Source organism: Erigeron canadensis, chromosome 6 (assembly GCF_010389155.1).
Source record: "Erigeron canadensis isolate Cc75 chromosome 6, C_canadensis_v1, whole genome shotgun sequence".
NCBI lineage: Eukaryota > Viridiplantae > Streptophyta > Magnoliopsida > Asterales > Asteraceae > Erigeron > Erigeron canadensis.
In genome coordinates, this window is record NC_057766.1 from 17,527,272 (window position 1) to 17,544,240 (window position 16,969).

General features: G+C 36.3%; 1 protein-coding gene across 1 annotated transcript; it reads left to right on the forward strand.

Moving 5' to 3' along the window:
- Positions 1 to 3,310: 3,310 nt before the first annotated feature.
- LOC122604379 lies at positions 3,311 to 3,739 on the forward strand. The gene has a single exon (XM_043777274.1). It carries the CDS (start codon positions 3,311 to 3,313, stop codon positions 3,737 to 3,739), a length of 429 nt encoding a protein of 142 aa, XP_043633209.1.
- The last annotated feature ends 13,230 nt before the right edge of the window (positions 3,740 to 16,969 follow it).

Here is a 16,969-nt window from a genome sequence, read left to right on the forward strand (position 1 = left end):
TTGCGCCATGCTAGTAATATTAAGGCGCATAGCAAAATTAACGGATGATAATGAGCAAAAGGAAAAACAAATTATTGTTGAGTTTATAGGCATGTGTATGCTCATTACTCGAGTTTTATCGCATATTCATTGAGTTAAGCACAAGGTTTATTATTGGAGAAATGATATTTGTACCACTATATTTGATAAATGTATGATGATGTACAAATTTTACAGCTTATTGTATAAATCAGTAATACATAATTGTGGTAAATCCATCGATTAAAGTGATACTAATATCACTTCCCTTATCACTGTGAAGAAGTCATGTTCATTACAATACTACTTAAATTATTAGTCATTCAAGATTAGGGGCTCATTAATTAATGTGGTATCATGCGGCTTATGGTAGGGTAAGGTGATTTAATAATGTACGTATATTTCTTAAAGATTTTGGATTAGTAAGTTTGTTGGCGTCCTACCTTTCCCTCTCATTCGCCACTCACCTTCAACTAATCTCTTTATACTACCTAAACTTTACGGGAGAGGATTCTCTCAATTTACCCTATGTTAGGGTAATCTTGACCCTTACATGAAAATCAATGGCTAAGATTTTCCCAACTTGACTCAAGTTAGGAAAATAACTTAGGGGAATCCCCTCTCCAACTTTACCACTCATTCATCACTCACCCAAATTTTATCGGCAACCAACCACTCACTATAATTTTAATTTTATTTTTAAAACTAAAATTCCATTAAATATATAAACATTACCGTAACATCCCAATTTTAAAAAGGTAAAAGAAATTTAACTCTTTTTGTAGTTTTGACATTAAAGTAATTTTCTAGTATTTTATTTTTAGAAAAAAAATTAATTTAGTTGAAACCTTAGTGGCTAGCGGGTATTATACCCCTGTATTTTGTAAAAAAAAAAACGTGGCTAAGGGAGGAAGTAGCCAGACACCTCTTTTATTTGGTGATTCTCTCTTCCACTACACCAATCTTATTCCAATTCCATCTTCTTAATTCTTCTAGTGAGTATGTGTGATATCATCTCAATTCCCATCTTGTAAACCAATTCTTCAAGAATTCAATTAAGGGTTTAAAAGTGTGATTGTGTGGGTCAAATTTAGCAAGAGAGGAAGAGGGGAAATTGTGACTTCCATCCTATCCCTAGTCAATCACTTCTTTGATGTAAGATATAATTCAAATTGATTATTATTTGGGAATTAGGGTTCTTCCCATTATGGAACTTGGGGGTTTAATTAGATTGATTTTTAGAAGTAGGTTTCTTGCTAGCTAACTCCATGGTAAACTTCATTATTGTGTTTGGCTTATGTTTTGTGTTATTATTGAATTGATGAAATTGTTATAACCACTGTGATGGTATTAATTGGCTTGTTAAAAATGATAGATGATGTGATTGAGATTGACAATGATGGAAATATGCTTGAAGCCAAACATAATAATGGGTTATAGTATTTGGATTGAGCTAGTAACTTGATAGACATTGATAGTTGGGTCTTATGAATTATAAATTGTTGATTTATAGGTGATTCATAGGAAGGCTTTTGATAGGAGACACCTTTTGTTGTGAAATTTACGGAAATTTGGCTAAGGTGAGTATTATGTGTTTTTGTTGTGAGCCGCGGAGTCTTAGACTCTTTTGCTCGATGTGTGGGCAATAAGTCATGGATGACGATTCATGGGCTTATTGTCGTATAAGGATCCTTATATGTGGTTGTTAGATACATGTCATGATATTGTGTTGTTGAATGCATATAGTGTTCACTAAGCGAAAGCTTATGTTTCTAGTGTTATTCTTCTTATAGGAAGTTCCGGGTGTGGGAACTAGTGATAAGGTGCTAAAGATTGAAGTTGAAGTGCTTGTTTTGAAGGTATTGCCCATTTCATGGGAAATGACATTTTTGGCTAGAAACTTAGATGAACCCTTGTTAAACTCACGGCTCTTGGTACATGTTTTATTAATGTATTGTTAATATGGATCATATGTATTTCCTACACTTTGAAGTTTGGTTAGTTTGGGTATTGTAAGCAAATGTCAAGTAGTGTTTTGAATGTTTTGGCAACTTAGTCAAATGACCCGTTTGGTCGTATGAATGTAAAATTTAAAATGCTTGATGAATGTAAGTCTTCCTATGTTAAGTTATGAGTTTTCATTCATTTTGGTGATTTGGTTTAAGTGTTTGAGGTCAAAAGATTGTGAATTTGTAATTCAAATATGGCAGTAAGAGTACAGACGCAGGCACGACATTCAAATATGCTCAGCGTCTGCAGTATTTTCGTCTTGGTGATTATTTTCTGGGAGCACGGACGTAGAGCACGGTCGACCGTGCTTGCGGCCGCAATTCCTCTGACCTCGAGCCAATGATTTTTACGAGCTTCATCCGATATTTTCAAGGTCTAAAACTTATAGGATATATTTATTATAACATATTAAGGAGTACTAAATCGTTAGATTTTGAATTTAAATATTTCGAGTTTTTCACATTATTTTGTCTAAAATTTTTCTAAGTATTGGAAAGGTCAAACAAAGTCAACCGTTTTATTAATCAAATAAATGGTCGATGTAAGTCTGGTCGTTTTATTTGGTATCAGAGCCATGGTTCAAGGGATTTAGGTATTCAATCTTCGCGGATATAATGCCTAGACTTGAACCATAGGATATGACTTTGACCTTAGATGACTTGAGTTGCCCATATTTGAGAATTGAAGTATTTGGTAAGATTAATTTAAAATGAAATAGCTTATGACGATAATAGAGTCGGCCTATTATTGATCATAAACTATTACATTCTAAGATAAAGTTACTGAATATGGAAGTGATCAAGTATACGACCTTAGAATCTCAGGTGTTGAAAATCGGAAAACTTTGGAATATAATAAAACGTATGATCATTTTCGGTAGCTATGGAAACACAAAATAACGAGGATGGAGAAGCTAGTCATCAAAATCTCGAAGAAAGGCAAAATATTATTGATCTTATGGAACAAGCCCTCGAAGGCTTTGCTCCTTTTTTTGTAAAGAAATTGAATGAAACCCTTGAAGGGCAATGAGTGACCATTTAGCCGTCAAGATTAGGGAAGAAGTTTCAAATGCCATACAAGAAGAATTCAACAAATGATTTCCCAACGAAAACGACACGGAAACTAATAAGGAAGTTAGAACCAATGCTCTCTCCACCAAAGATAAGGTTGCAATTTACAAGGGTTTTCGTATGGTTAAACCATCGGTATACGATGGGAATCCCGATCCTATTGTTAGCACACGGTGGATTTCTGAAATTGAGGGATCTTTTAGAACCTCTCAATGCCCTCCGGAATCAAAGACTCTCTTGGGTTTAGCATGTTGAGGGGATCAACCAAAACATGGTGGGATAACAAGATTATAGTGGAGGGGGAAGAAAAAGTTATGAGCATCGAGTGGGCTAAATTTAAGGAACTCTTTTTCAAAGAGTTTCGTTCTGAATCTGAGATAACAAGACTTAGGAGGGAATTCCTAAATACCAATCAAGGCTCAATGACCATCAATGAGTTCAAAATCAAGATTCTGGATAGGGCTCAATTCTTCCCCGAATACTTGAAAAGTGACACCCTCCTCAAGGAGCATTTCTATAGCAAACTTCGTAAAAGCATTCGGGAGCGAATTAGTCTTCGGCAAGTGGAGTCATTTTCCGTGTTGGTTGATGTAGCCCGAGACCATGAAAAGAACAATCTCAACCCGAAGAAGAAGGATTAAAAAGAAAGTTTGAGTCGACTAATTCTCCATCAAAGAAGTTTAAGGGGGTAGTCAACAGGGCAACTGTAACACCCCGCTAAAGCGGAATATACGGGATGCACAGATAAGCATAAGCGCACACAGTACAAGTTCCAACACAACCAATAACATTAAAAGAGAAGAAGTATAAAAGTTATTACAGAACATGGGATATACCCTGAATAGTCAATATTCAAAAGACAGAACAATTGTCTTGAAGTACTGAAGTCTTGAATTGAATAAGCAAAGGAAAGTCTTCACATAAAGTACTATTTAGTATACATATAAAGTACTGAAGTCTTGAACAATTCCTGGTCTTGAATGCTCCAACAATCGCCAAAAGAGATGAACTTAAAAGAGGAAGACTCCTATGCTAAGAGATCTACTAGCCTAGCCTGAAAAGCATGTAAGTTCCAAAAGGTCAACTATGAAAGTAGTTGGTGAGATTCACATAAAGTACTATTTAGTATACATATAAATAATATGTAGAGTAAGAACAAGTCATAAGATCTGTACGTTTAATAAAAGTACTTTGTAATAGTAAGAACAGTACACGAACACATAATGAACTGTAAATGTATGGTCACTGCTAACCCGATTGGCCAGAACTGAACTGTAATGAAGATATGCTCGTAATAATTAAGTAAGTCAAGTAAAGTCTAGATCGGAACAAGAACAGATAATATGCATCCTCCAGAACTACGGAGAATGAGGGTAGGCCTACCCTAAACAGCGCTGTCCATAATTACCTACGGTTTAATCCCCGAACTGGGGGATATGAATTGATAACAGTGAATATGAACTGAACAAGAACAAGTAAGAACTAGAACAGGGTAAAGAACAAGTACAGTAGTATAAATGTATTTAAGGATCTTGCCCATTCAAGACTTAAATACCCTTTTTAAATAGTTGAGAATCATATCGTAAGTATCTCATAAGATCATAAAATAGTACGTAAAATAGTTCAAGCACATATATATATGTACAAAATAGTTTTCATGCTTTTCAGTCCCCGATAAAAGAACTTGAACAAAATGTACAAAAGGGGGATTAGTGAACTCACAGTGATCTGGTACAAGCACAGTTTATAAGCACAGAGAACAAGCATAGAGATAGATAAGTTATATCTATCAAAATCCAAGCACGTCTTGATGGAAGCCTAAGTACAAGTTATTGATTATAAATAAGCACACATATTAGTTCATGTGATTAATTAATTATTGAAATGTCCTTGATGAACTGATGATTTGGCCCTTGATGATCCTTGAACGTTTTGACTCAAAATAAGTTTGAATGAACTTAGGTACTTGGACTGGACTCGATCTGAACGTCTTTGAACCCACACACATGTAATTATAATGTTGCTGAGTGATCATGTCTTTAATAATGATCTTTAGCTTTAAGAACTTAGTTTGGTTGTTCATAGAACTTGCACTTTAATAATTAAGATGAATCCTGACATTAATGTACTTGGTCAATGATTGAGCAATGATCTTAGCTAGGATTCGAGTTTGGGCTAGTCTTGACATGTTTGTACAACCTTTGGTGTATATTATTGCAATGTAATGAAGCTAGGAACTAGTCTAGCGATTAAGTACAAGCTCTAGTTGATTTAAGTTCAAGTATGCCAAGTTGTGGTACAAGATCGTTTTAGTGTCAAGATCGTTCCAGGGTTTCACTAGGACAGGGTCGTCCTAGGGTTTCACTAGGACAAGATCGTCCTAGAGTTTAGGACAGGGACGATTCTGGGACTTTGGACGGTCCTGGACATTAGAACGGTTCTGGAACTTAGGACGGTCCTGGAAAAAGATCGTTTCAAGGTTCAAGAGTAAGAGTACATGATCATTTCTAGTTCACGAATAATTGATTGAGCGAAACCTTTCCAAAGGAATGGCTACCCAGGGTGTATGGTTCCCAACCACACACCGAAACAACAACACAATCACAACACGAGATCAAACGAGCAAGCACAAGAGTACAAGAGGGCTGCCCTAGGACGATCTTGGTGATCAAGATCGTCCTAGTGCAAGATCGTTTTAACAAGGTCGTTCTAGGCTCAAGTCGGGCTGAACAAGTACGAGCACCAAAATGGAGGTCTAGATCGATTTTCAGGTCTTGTTTGGACATAGCACTGGTACAAATATACTCAATAACATTATCTAATAACACTTTTAATGATTTCGAGATCAAATATAACATGAACAAGTCGTGACCTTCAAGAACAAGTTGTACCTTCATTTTCAAAAATGGGTTTTGTAGATTAAAGCATGTTATGACCCAAATTTGTTCATACAAATGTTATCAAACATATTTAGACACAAACCTATTAACATTTAACACGATTTTCATTCAAAAATTGGACCAAATCATCAAGAACATGAACTTGAAAAAGTACATTTTTTAATTTGCTCAAAAGCCCATCAAATGTTGTTGTTACCTGAGAAATGATTCAAGAAGTGTGTTTTGATTATCACAAGGATGCTAAAAGTACAAACGATTTCGATTAAATGTATCAAAATCAAGAGATGCTCTAGTGTGTGTTTTATGGTGTTTTGGTGTGTGTTTTAGTGAGAGAATGGAGAGATGGAGAAGATGATGGACTAGGGTTTTCTCTCTCTAACTCTCTATTTATAGTCTTCCCATAATAAATGAGCTTAATAAGTGCAAGGACCATTTATGGACATTTTGGACTAGAACTTTTATGAACACGAACGTTCTCCGAACCGAACTTTAGTATTTCATTGTGTTTAATCATAAACTCGTCATATAAATCAAGATTTAAGATCAAATTGACCTTTATATAAGCACATAATTGGGTCTAAAGTACGTCAAGAACTTAAATAAATTGAACTGTCTAGCCGATCTAATGGCGATAGTACGATTCGAGGAACTTATTTAGAACATTTCTAAGACAGTTGTTACATTCTCCCCTACTTGGAGGATTTCGTCCTCGAAATTAAGAGTCTTGTCGATCAAACAGATGGGGGTACTTCTTCTTAATGAAGTCCTCGCGTTCCCAGGTGTCATTATACCCTTGTCTAGCACTCCAACGTACACGAACTAGTGGTACTCTGCTCTGTCTAGTTTGTTTAGCATCTCTGTCAATGATCTTGATGGGCTCTTCAATGAACTCAAGCCCTTCGTCGATATGAACATACTTAACAGGAATGACGGTCAGGTCGTCAGCCAAGCACTTCTTTAAATTGGACACGTGAAATGTGTCATGAACATTGCCAAGTTCTAGGGGTAGTTCCAGTTTTTACGCAACTGGTCCAATACGTATAATGATCTTGTAAGGTCCGATGTACCGAGGCTCCAATTTGCCTTTCTTGCCAAAACGGGCAGTACCTTTCCATGGGGAAACTTTTAATAGGACTTTATCACCTACTTGGAACTCTAAAGGTTTACGGCGTTTGTCAGCATAGGACTTTTGTCTGTCTTCATCCAGCTTCTTTCACCGACGTCTAACCAACAAAGTGGTGATCTGCACTTACGCCCATATAAGGCCTCAAACGGTGCACACTGAATGCTAGTGTGATAGCTGTTGTTGAACGAGAACTCGATCAATGGAAGATCTTTATCCCAACTCCCTCTGAACTCTAATGCACAAGCACGGAGCATGTCCTCCAAGGTCTGGATAGTACGTTCGCTTTGTCCGTTTGTCTGAGGATCATAAGCGGTGCTTAAGTTAAGTCTAGTACCTAAAGCTTCTTGAAGTGACTGCCAAAAGTCAGATGTAAAGCGAGGATCTCGATCTGACACGATTGATAAAGGGACGCCGTACTTAGTCACAATGTAGATGCAGATTCGGTGTGATAATCGCAACATAGATTTGATTATTGTTTACGTTTTTAGGAACTTATTTGTAATCATTTAAATAAGAACTTATGTTGATATTTAATGATTACGTTTGAACTTCAATATTATATCTGTTTATGTTTTGTATTGTGTTTGTGTGTTATATATTGTTTTGTAGGTACAAGAACATAGAATCAAGGTTTATAAGTGTCGTAGAACATTTAAACGGTGATTGGATGTTATGTACGAGTCAAACAAAGAACAATGGGTCGTCCCTCGTGCTGACGTCATCAGCATGTAGGAACAACCTCGTGCTGACGTCAGCACGAGGCAGATCGGTTGATTATTGTTTTAGGCCTAATACGTAATTAAGGCCTAAGCCCACATGATCCAATACTTAACTAGTATAAATACAAGACCTAATCTACGAAATTAGGTTAATGATTTACGAATTCTTGATAGATATTCACGAATTTACGAGCTAAGGTTATTTGTTCCTTTGTTTGTTTTTCTATACGAACCACAAGCCTTGTGCATCTCCTTGGGTTGGTTAATTGCTTATTAATCAACAAAAGACAATAGCAATCTAGTTATCTCAAGAGGATTCCATACTCTTGACATAACGAATCACGTCTTATTACGATCCACGCAACAATAGGACACCTTACAAGTGGTATCAGAGCCCTAAGATTGATTACTAGAAGGTTTAAGTTTGTTTGATTCGCTATTGATTGCAAAATCAATTCGAAATTCGTGTTTTTGATCAAGTTCGTGCTCTTCTTCGTGGTACTTCATGCATACGTCAGCACGAAGTGAACTTCGTGTTCGTGCTTACGTCACCCAGCAGACTTCGTATCCACTTGTCCTTCATGCTATACGAAATTCGTGCCACATGTCCTTCGTGCTATACGAACTTCGTGCCACGTGTCCTTCGTGCTATACACTAAGTAGTCTTTTCGTTTTACTTGAATTCAAAAGATTCGAAATGACGACCTTACCAGCTGCCGCAAACTCACCCAATGCCTTACTTATCAGCCAGATGATCATGCATGATCATGAGGTTGGTCGGGGTAATACACCTCCAAAGTTTTTCCGTATGGAAAATTATTGGATGTGGAAGAGATGTTTTGAAGACTACATTCGTCTCACTGACATGGAAATGTGGCTAGTAATAACTCAAGGTTTTGATTGGCCTTCATATGAGAAGAACAGAGTAATCAGTAGGTATACTTATGCTGATATGCCTATTGAAGAACGTGAAAGATACGCTGTTGAGGGAAAGGCATTGTCTACTCTTACGATGGCCTTGTCTCAAGATAGTGTACATCTGTTTAAAAAGTACACTACTTCAAAGGATTTATGGGATGCTCTTGAAAGATATTGTGAGGGCGATGTAACTTTGAAGAAAAACCGTATCAAGCTTCTCAAGCGTCAGTATGAAGCCTTTAATGGACTGAAAGGGGAATCTCTTGACGAGATTATTATTCGATTCAATCATCTGACCACTGAATTGTCATACTTTGAAGTTGTTTATCCTCAAACTGAGCTAGTTGATAAGTTTCTGGATTCACTTCCTAAAACTTGGACTGATTATGTTCATCAACTTCAAGATGATCAGGAATACTATACATGGGATTTTGAGAAGGTAGTCTCCAAGCTGAAGAACAGAGACATGAAGAGAAGTATTAAAGACACTCACTCGGATTTTACACAAGATCCATCCTTATATCATGCTAAGTCTGTTCATTTAGCAAGTTCCAGCTCAGGAAATAATGCATTTCTAAGTGGTGCAGAAGCTACACCAATAGTAAATGCTGATGGTATTGCCGGATATGTTGCTTATGACAATTCAAATTCAAATGTTAAGAGCAATGTATAATCTTTCCACTCTATGCCAATGAGTATGAGTTCTACAGAAGGAAGAATGAGTATTTACTCAGCCTTTTGTAATGCTCATGAAACATTTATTGGGGGAAAGGTTACTGATCCTGCAGTAATTGATGAGGATTACAATCAAATAGATCCTGATGATTTGGAAGAAATGGATCTACAATGGCAGCTTGCTATGCTTACTATTAAGGTCAGAAGATTCACTCAGAGAACTGGTAGACCTATAGGTAATGGCACTAAAGGCTTTGACAAATCCAAGGTGAAATGTTATAATTGCGATGGATTTGGTCATTTTGCAAGAGAGTGTCAACGACCTAAGAGGATTGATAATACTGTTGCTGGTCGTCAAACAAAACGATTGGCTTTGATACCACTTGTGAATCCCTCGATAGCTATAGATCGCTCTCGAAATCGTCTATGATTATGTCGTGAGTGCGGAATCCTCACGAGATAACTAGTTTGATTAGTAAACTGGTATATCGCTAATTATCAAGTAGATAATCAGTCGTATTATGCTATCTTCGTTTCTAAAAGATATAGAACGAACTTAGGTGTCTGGTGTACTTGTATGTCGAATGTGATCATCTATTTTAGGGTATTCATTCGTATATATATGTTTCGAGTCGAACTGGGCTTGCTGGGCTTTGTTCTTACGAACTTAGCTGCCCAGCCCATGTAATGAAGTTAATCTTCGTTTGTACCAAACGAAGTTTATCTTCGTTTGCCTCTAACGAAGATATACCTTATCTTCGTTAGATACAAGACTTAGTTATATTCCTAAGTATTTCATCTTAAGGAATCCTAACACATATTATGTTTGTACTTGTATATCACGCAACAAACATCATACATAACACACATATATATAACACCAAAACATGTAATCGATCATTACCAAAACATAAAGTCCATAATCTATCAATTACATATATAGATACGACATAAATTAACATAATGTCTCAATCTAAACGACATATCAAATCTAAGTTGCTGTTGTCACATCAACATGCATCAACAAACTCCCCCTTGACAGCAACACCTTCGATTTCTTAGTCTTCAAAATCTGATCATTCATTAAACAACAATCTTTTGCTATTTGCATGAATATCTTCATGTAAGCAGAGCTGAAGTATCTTACGATATCTACTTTCTTCATGCTTCCAAAATGGCAAAAACGAACACTCTGTATCGTACAACTTTCTCAGATCATTTCTTGAGAAGTTCACCAGCTGCATCGGATCATAAACTCTTCTCAACAAAATCTGCTTCTTTGAATCTGCATACATCTTGGCTTCACCAGAATTTCGATCAATTTCCCAATTATCCATCTTGTCCAAGACATCTTATGCCCATTTCATGGCAGGAACCTTGATCATGCATTTAATATCATGTTGAACAAACTCAACTGTTTTATCTGGCTTAACCACACTTTTCTTCGATCTTGGCTCAATCTTAAATTGTGGTTTATCAGAATCTTTCATGTTCTTCCTTAACCAGAAATCTTTTCTGAGATTCTTACCAACAACATCAGCTAAGCCATCATCGCTTGGATTGATAATCCATTTATTTCCAAGCTCATGTAAATCTTCTTCACACAAACTTCTGAAATGTCTCTCACACCATGCTAAGTACTGACAACCTTCTGGTCTTTTAAGCACAAACAACTTCAATTCATCATCATAAAACCAACTCCAGATGATTGTCTTGTACTTTGCAGCATCTTTATCTGAGATATGAGTCCAATACAAATTCGGTTTCCACGTTTCCCTATGTACTATCCAATCATTTACTCTTTTCTCGGGAACACGTCGATCAACAATATGTAATGAATCATCATCTTTGAGAGGAACTGGAAAATCATTTGAATTGAATGGTCTTGTCACATTAATCTCATATTCAGATGGAATCGACACATCACCATTCTTAGCATACACAACAAAATGTAGAACTTGAGTTAGGCTGCTGAATGGGACTTGAAGCATTCTTTCTCTAACATCTGATCTCTGTTGATCCAGCACTCTATTCTCTTCAATCAACGGATCTTCAGGAATTGAGTCCCATACTTCGTCAAACCCTTAAGGCTTCTTGAATATATCTAGATTTGGTTCAGGGACAAATTCGCCTTCCTCGAGCTCATCACCATCAAAGAATAAATCTGTATAATCTGGATCATCTATTTAAATTTACACAAAATGAACACCAGAATAAAAAGAATAATCATGATAATTATAATAAAGATGAAATGTACTTGTATTAAAATAAGATAAATTACATTTTCATTACATAAAATGTCATAACTTATTACACACAATCAATTATACATTCTATCTAACAATCTTTATCATAGACAAAATTAGAAACCTGAATCACGAGGAGCACTAGAAGGACCAGCACCAGAACCAGAAGCACCTTGCTGAGAAGTATCACCTCCTGTCTCCCCCTCGATCGCTGCACCCTTTCCTCTATCTTCAACTGGGCGAGAAACATTCCTTTCAGCAGCATTATCAGCATCATCAACGTCATTCTGACGTCTTGGTTGAACCGCTGACAATCTGCAGACCTCTTCAGGAACTTCTCCCCCTTGATTCTTGACCCAGTTGATCAAAAATGTTAAGGCAGCGCGAGTCTCAGTGAGTTTAGACTCCAAAGTGCGAACCCTGGTCTCCAAAAGATCAACACGACGACCAAGAACAGGAGCAACAGCAGCAGTCGGTCTTGGAGGATTAGGCATTGCTACAGAAGAAGCTTCAACAACACGTCGACACTTAATTCTGGTATATTGAAGATCAATACTTCCTTGCCTCTTCGCTGGACTAACCGAACGTACTCTGTTCACAGGATCTTCCATATCTTCAAAGATCTCTCGCAATTCAGAATCATGCTGAGCTGCAACATCAGGATCAATCTCAGCAGCAGGCATGGAGTTAGCGGAATCTGAAATTGCTGGAACAGCGTGACAAGCTTTGCTTCTACGTTCTCTATGAAACAAAACACCCTCTTGATCAAACGACTGATGCGAATGATCGCTTTCAGAAGCAGCCGCAATATCATGAATCATCTTAGTTCGACGTTCAGCAGCAGCAGAATCATCTGTGTCTGTCGCAGTTGTAGCAGCAGAACCGTCGGAACTATCAACATCATCATAATCATTTCCAACATCCGAACCAGTAGACTCATCCCCTGAACTCTCAACACCATCAACAGAACTCGCAGAAGAACCAGAATCAGAATCATCATCAACAGCATCCACAAACATATCATTCTCAAGACGAGATTGATAGTTTGGATTCATCAGGTGACCAAAAAGTGGTGGATCATGGAGACCAGCCACATTACTCGTATTGGCCTCAAGATCAGCAAAAAGACGCGAAGGCCAAGCATGAAGAACGTAACGAGGACCTTGGTTATATTCTAAGTCTGGACAAAAATGTCTAACTATAGCCATCACAAATCGAGGATACAGAAGAAATCGCTTTCTCCCCCTAGCATTAATCTGATCAATAAACTCTTGATAAAAATATCGGGAGAAAGGATAAGGGCGATTATATACCAAAGCAACCAACTGCGACGCAATCTGTGCAGATAGTTGATCAAAGCCAGCCTTGCGATTGCTCAAACAGACGAGCAATGCATACGCCAGATACCTCCATCTTCCCTGAAAACCACTCTTGTCAAAAGGAAGTTTGACCTGGCCAACAAATCCCATTCTCTGAAAGCAGCGAAGAAGAAGTTCGAACTCGTAAGTCATTTCGACATCTTCCTCTTCTTCTACGTCTGGTTCTGCTCCTAGATGCAAAATAGTGCGGAGCGACTCAGCATTGAAATCAAATGTTGTGCCTTCAACAGTTGCTCGTACAAAACTTTGGCCATCAACCATGACTTCATGAGCAGTGGACCAGAAAGAATCAATATACAGCTTAATTAGTCTCGGCGAATCACAAAAAGCAAAAGATAATCGCGAGCGAGCAATGTAGTTGAACATTTCATGAAAATGTTCGCAATTATGCTGATCTGGATCTAGGTTCAGTGCAAGATTGTGCTTTTTCACAATTTGACGAGGAGCGAGAGCCATTTCTGCAAAACCAATCACAATATCGAAACAAATATAAATAATCACGATAAATGGATTGCAGAATTGAAAAACCCTAATTTGAAAAACCCTAATCTGAAAAACCCTAATCCTTAATTTCGCAAAATAAGTCTGAACGAAGATAACCAATAAATTCGTTAAGTAGACGGAATGAAGATAGAAGCTAAATTCGTAAGCAATAACTAAACGAAAATAGGTCTTAAGTTCGTAAGAATTAAATCTAAATTAACACCTAACGAATTTTAAGTTCGTAAAGACTAAACTGTACATGCAAGTTCGTAAGTTATAAAACTTATCTTCTAAGTTCGTAACTTATAAACGAAGTCTAAGTTCGTTTGAATAAACCTAAGGGTGTTAAGCTAAGTTCGTTCCTCATCAACTTGGGTCTAAGTTCGTAAGGCATCATCTAAAAGTAACTTCGTTTCTACCCAAGTTAAATTCGTTCAATTCAAAATCTAAGTCCGTGTGCACACTTCTAAATTCGTTTTGAACTAAGGTCTAAATTCGTTCACACAAGTCTAAATTCGTTTGAGCAAACCAGGTGAATGATTACAAGAATTTTATAAACATAATCAACACAAATCAAATCGAAGATACATGGAAACCTAAATCATATTCGCGAATGAAAAGAACATTAAAAACTTACTTAGATCTCAGTTTGCACAATGAATCAAGAAAACGAATTAAAGTGAGAGAAAAGAAAAAAGTTTGGGTTTTAGGGTTTTGCTTGAAAATAAGAGTAATTTTCGTTTGATGAAGTAACAACGAAGAAAATCCCCTTTATATATGGAAATAACAATGGGCCACCTATGGGTCGAGCTTAACTTCACAAACGAAGTTAGCCAAACGAAGATAAACTTCGTTTGAACAAAATTGTTTCGAACGAAGATAGCAGTTATCTTCGTAAGAACAATTCTGAAAATATTCCATATTTCAGCAAGTTTCAGAGTTTCATCCAAGCAATCTTCCAAAACACAACCCTTTATCACAATCTGTACATAGCAAAAACTCGTTAGATAGCAACCTGTTCATGCCTTGTACTAAAAACGTGCTTAGCACCCAAATTCATAATCATAATGTAAGTAGATAACCGAACATTATAATCTTGAATGAAAACCCATGGTTTAAACGCTATCCTGAAAATAATCAATTTAAATATGAACCTCATTACCAATATGATTATGACACCGAGAACCTCCTTGGATCATAAATATGCATGACAGCAAACCATCTTGAAACACTTAAGTCCCATACTAGATGTCGTCTACAAAACTAACAATGAACAATCCAACACAAATTCACTGAAGAACTTAGGAAAATATCCAAAAGGTTGTCGTAAATCATAACATGAAATTCAAAAGAAACTAATTGCAAAGTTGATTATATTCATTAAATACATGAATCATAAATAAATAACTATTCCAAAAAAACAAAAACCAGTTCATGTATGCATCCTTCACATGCTCAAATCTGCATTACAAATATTATCACTACACACCAAGGATCTTATCGTAATGATATCATCCATGCATTCCAACGTTATCTTCTTAACCTGAACACTGCACAGTTACCACAGAACTTATCAACGCATTGAGAACAAACAGTATAATGCAGAAAATTCAAGTTACAATCACACTTAATCAGGGTTAACAAATATGAAATAACTAAAAAATCTATCAACAGATCAAGAGAGATCATTTCTTGTCAAACCCTAAAATGTCACCACACAAATTTAAACAAACCGATTAATAATTTGATGACAAGTGAAAATCATGAGATTTCAAATGACTTTGACATTTCACATTACACTTGAAAAGATCATTTTCTAAACTTTAAACAAATTAATGTCCATATTAGAAAATCTTCTATGTGAACAGTCTACACAACCTCATTAAAAATTCAGAATTTGAATAGGATCTCTCGTGCAATAAGAACTTATAAAAATACTATTTTGACTCAATTAAAAAGAAAAATAACACAGAATAAAAATTGCAGAATAATAAACTAATCTAAATTCTAATTAACTAGACTTTATACATTATTCACATTAAGCATGATTACTGCTGATTAGATCAGTTTAGCATGTTACATAAGCCTGCGGGTGAGAAATAATTCTCTTATTATAAGTTCTGAATCGTGACCCAACAGCAATTACCGGTATGTTTGTCCTCTTAAACACTCGGTACATCCAGTTTCCTTTGAGTTATGACACTTTCGACATACCCTGGCCAAGGACAGTCACCATGTAACCCGAGTAGCCTAGTATGCCATTTGGATAGTTTGCGAACTTATGTAACCCACATTCAGATATACTTTCGTAATCGATACAAGCACTAAGATAAAAAATATTCAATATATTCAAGAACATCCTTAACCAATCATGAGACACTTTGTGGATAACTGAATTGAATTACTTTGTGATTTCACATAGATGCTTCTGCATTTCATGATTTATAAGGAACCCGTGATTTTCTATGAGATCCATGTAGCGAACTTTCTGACAACCTATCCCAAGTTGGAAGCTTTAGGTAGGCTAGGTATACAAAGATACCCCGAGGACATACTTGTCCGAATCTCAAAGACCACATTAGCCCCTTAATTTGCATATAATTGATTTGCATAACAATATCACATTTACTTTTATGCTCATGATTGGTAGAGGTTCGTGCCTATTCATTGAACAAATCTTATAGTAATGCTAGATCTTTCACAAAATTTAAGGACTAGATCAATTCATTACTGAAAAGCAAGCAATCTCAGCCATATATCTGAATATGTTTCCCACAAGAACATTGTATACTTTAAGTTCAGATTGAAGAAAACCTTGATACTTTGTGTCTACCGATATATCCCAAATTGTAATCACTGAACTAATCAGTTATATTACGATTGCTTAAAAGCTAAAGTATCGTCACTTCTCATCATTTAGCGCAGTAACCTTACTTTATTCATATTTTTGGATTTTCTATTTTTTCAATGTTTTTGTATTTTTCTGACACTAGATATTTACAAACTTATACTAAGACAACTCTTTTTGTATTTTTTATGACTCTATCTATGTACGACTTACACTACAAAGACACACAAAAAAAATAACTTTAAGTTCTTTGAGAGAAACTACTCGGCATTCTTCATACCATTGAGTTGAAATAACAACTCAAGACGAGGTCCATCAAAAGCTTTAGTGTATAGATCAGCAAGATTATCATCAGTAATAACCTTTTCTAAATGAATAAGCTTTTTCTCAAAACAGTCACGGATGAAATGATACTTTATATCTATGTGCTTGGTGACTTTAAAGTTTTTCGGATTCTTGGTAATATCTATGGCAGATTTATTATCAATACAAATGGGAGTATTGGAGATATTCATACCATAAAATCGCACAGTTGTTGCTGTATCCAAAGCACCTGAGAACAGCAATATCCAGCAGC

What these genes read in the sequence shown, in the direction of transcription:
- LOC122604379 (XM_043777274.1), top strand. Translation starts at nt 3,311, where the DNA reads ATGCCCTCCGGAATCAAAGACTCTCTTGGGTTTAGCATGTTGAGGGGA.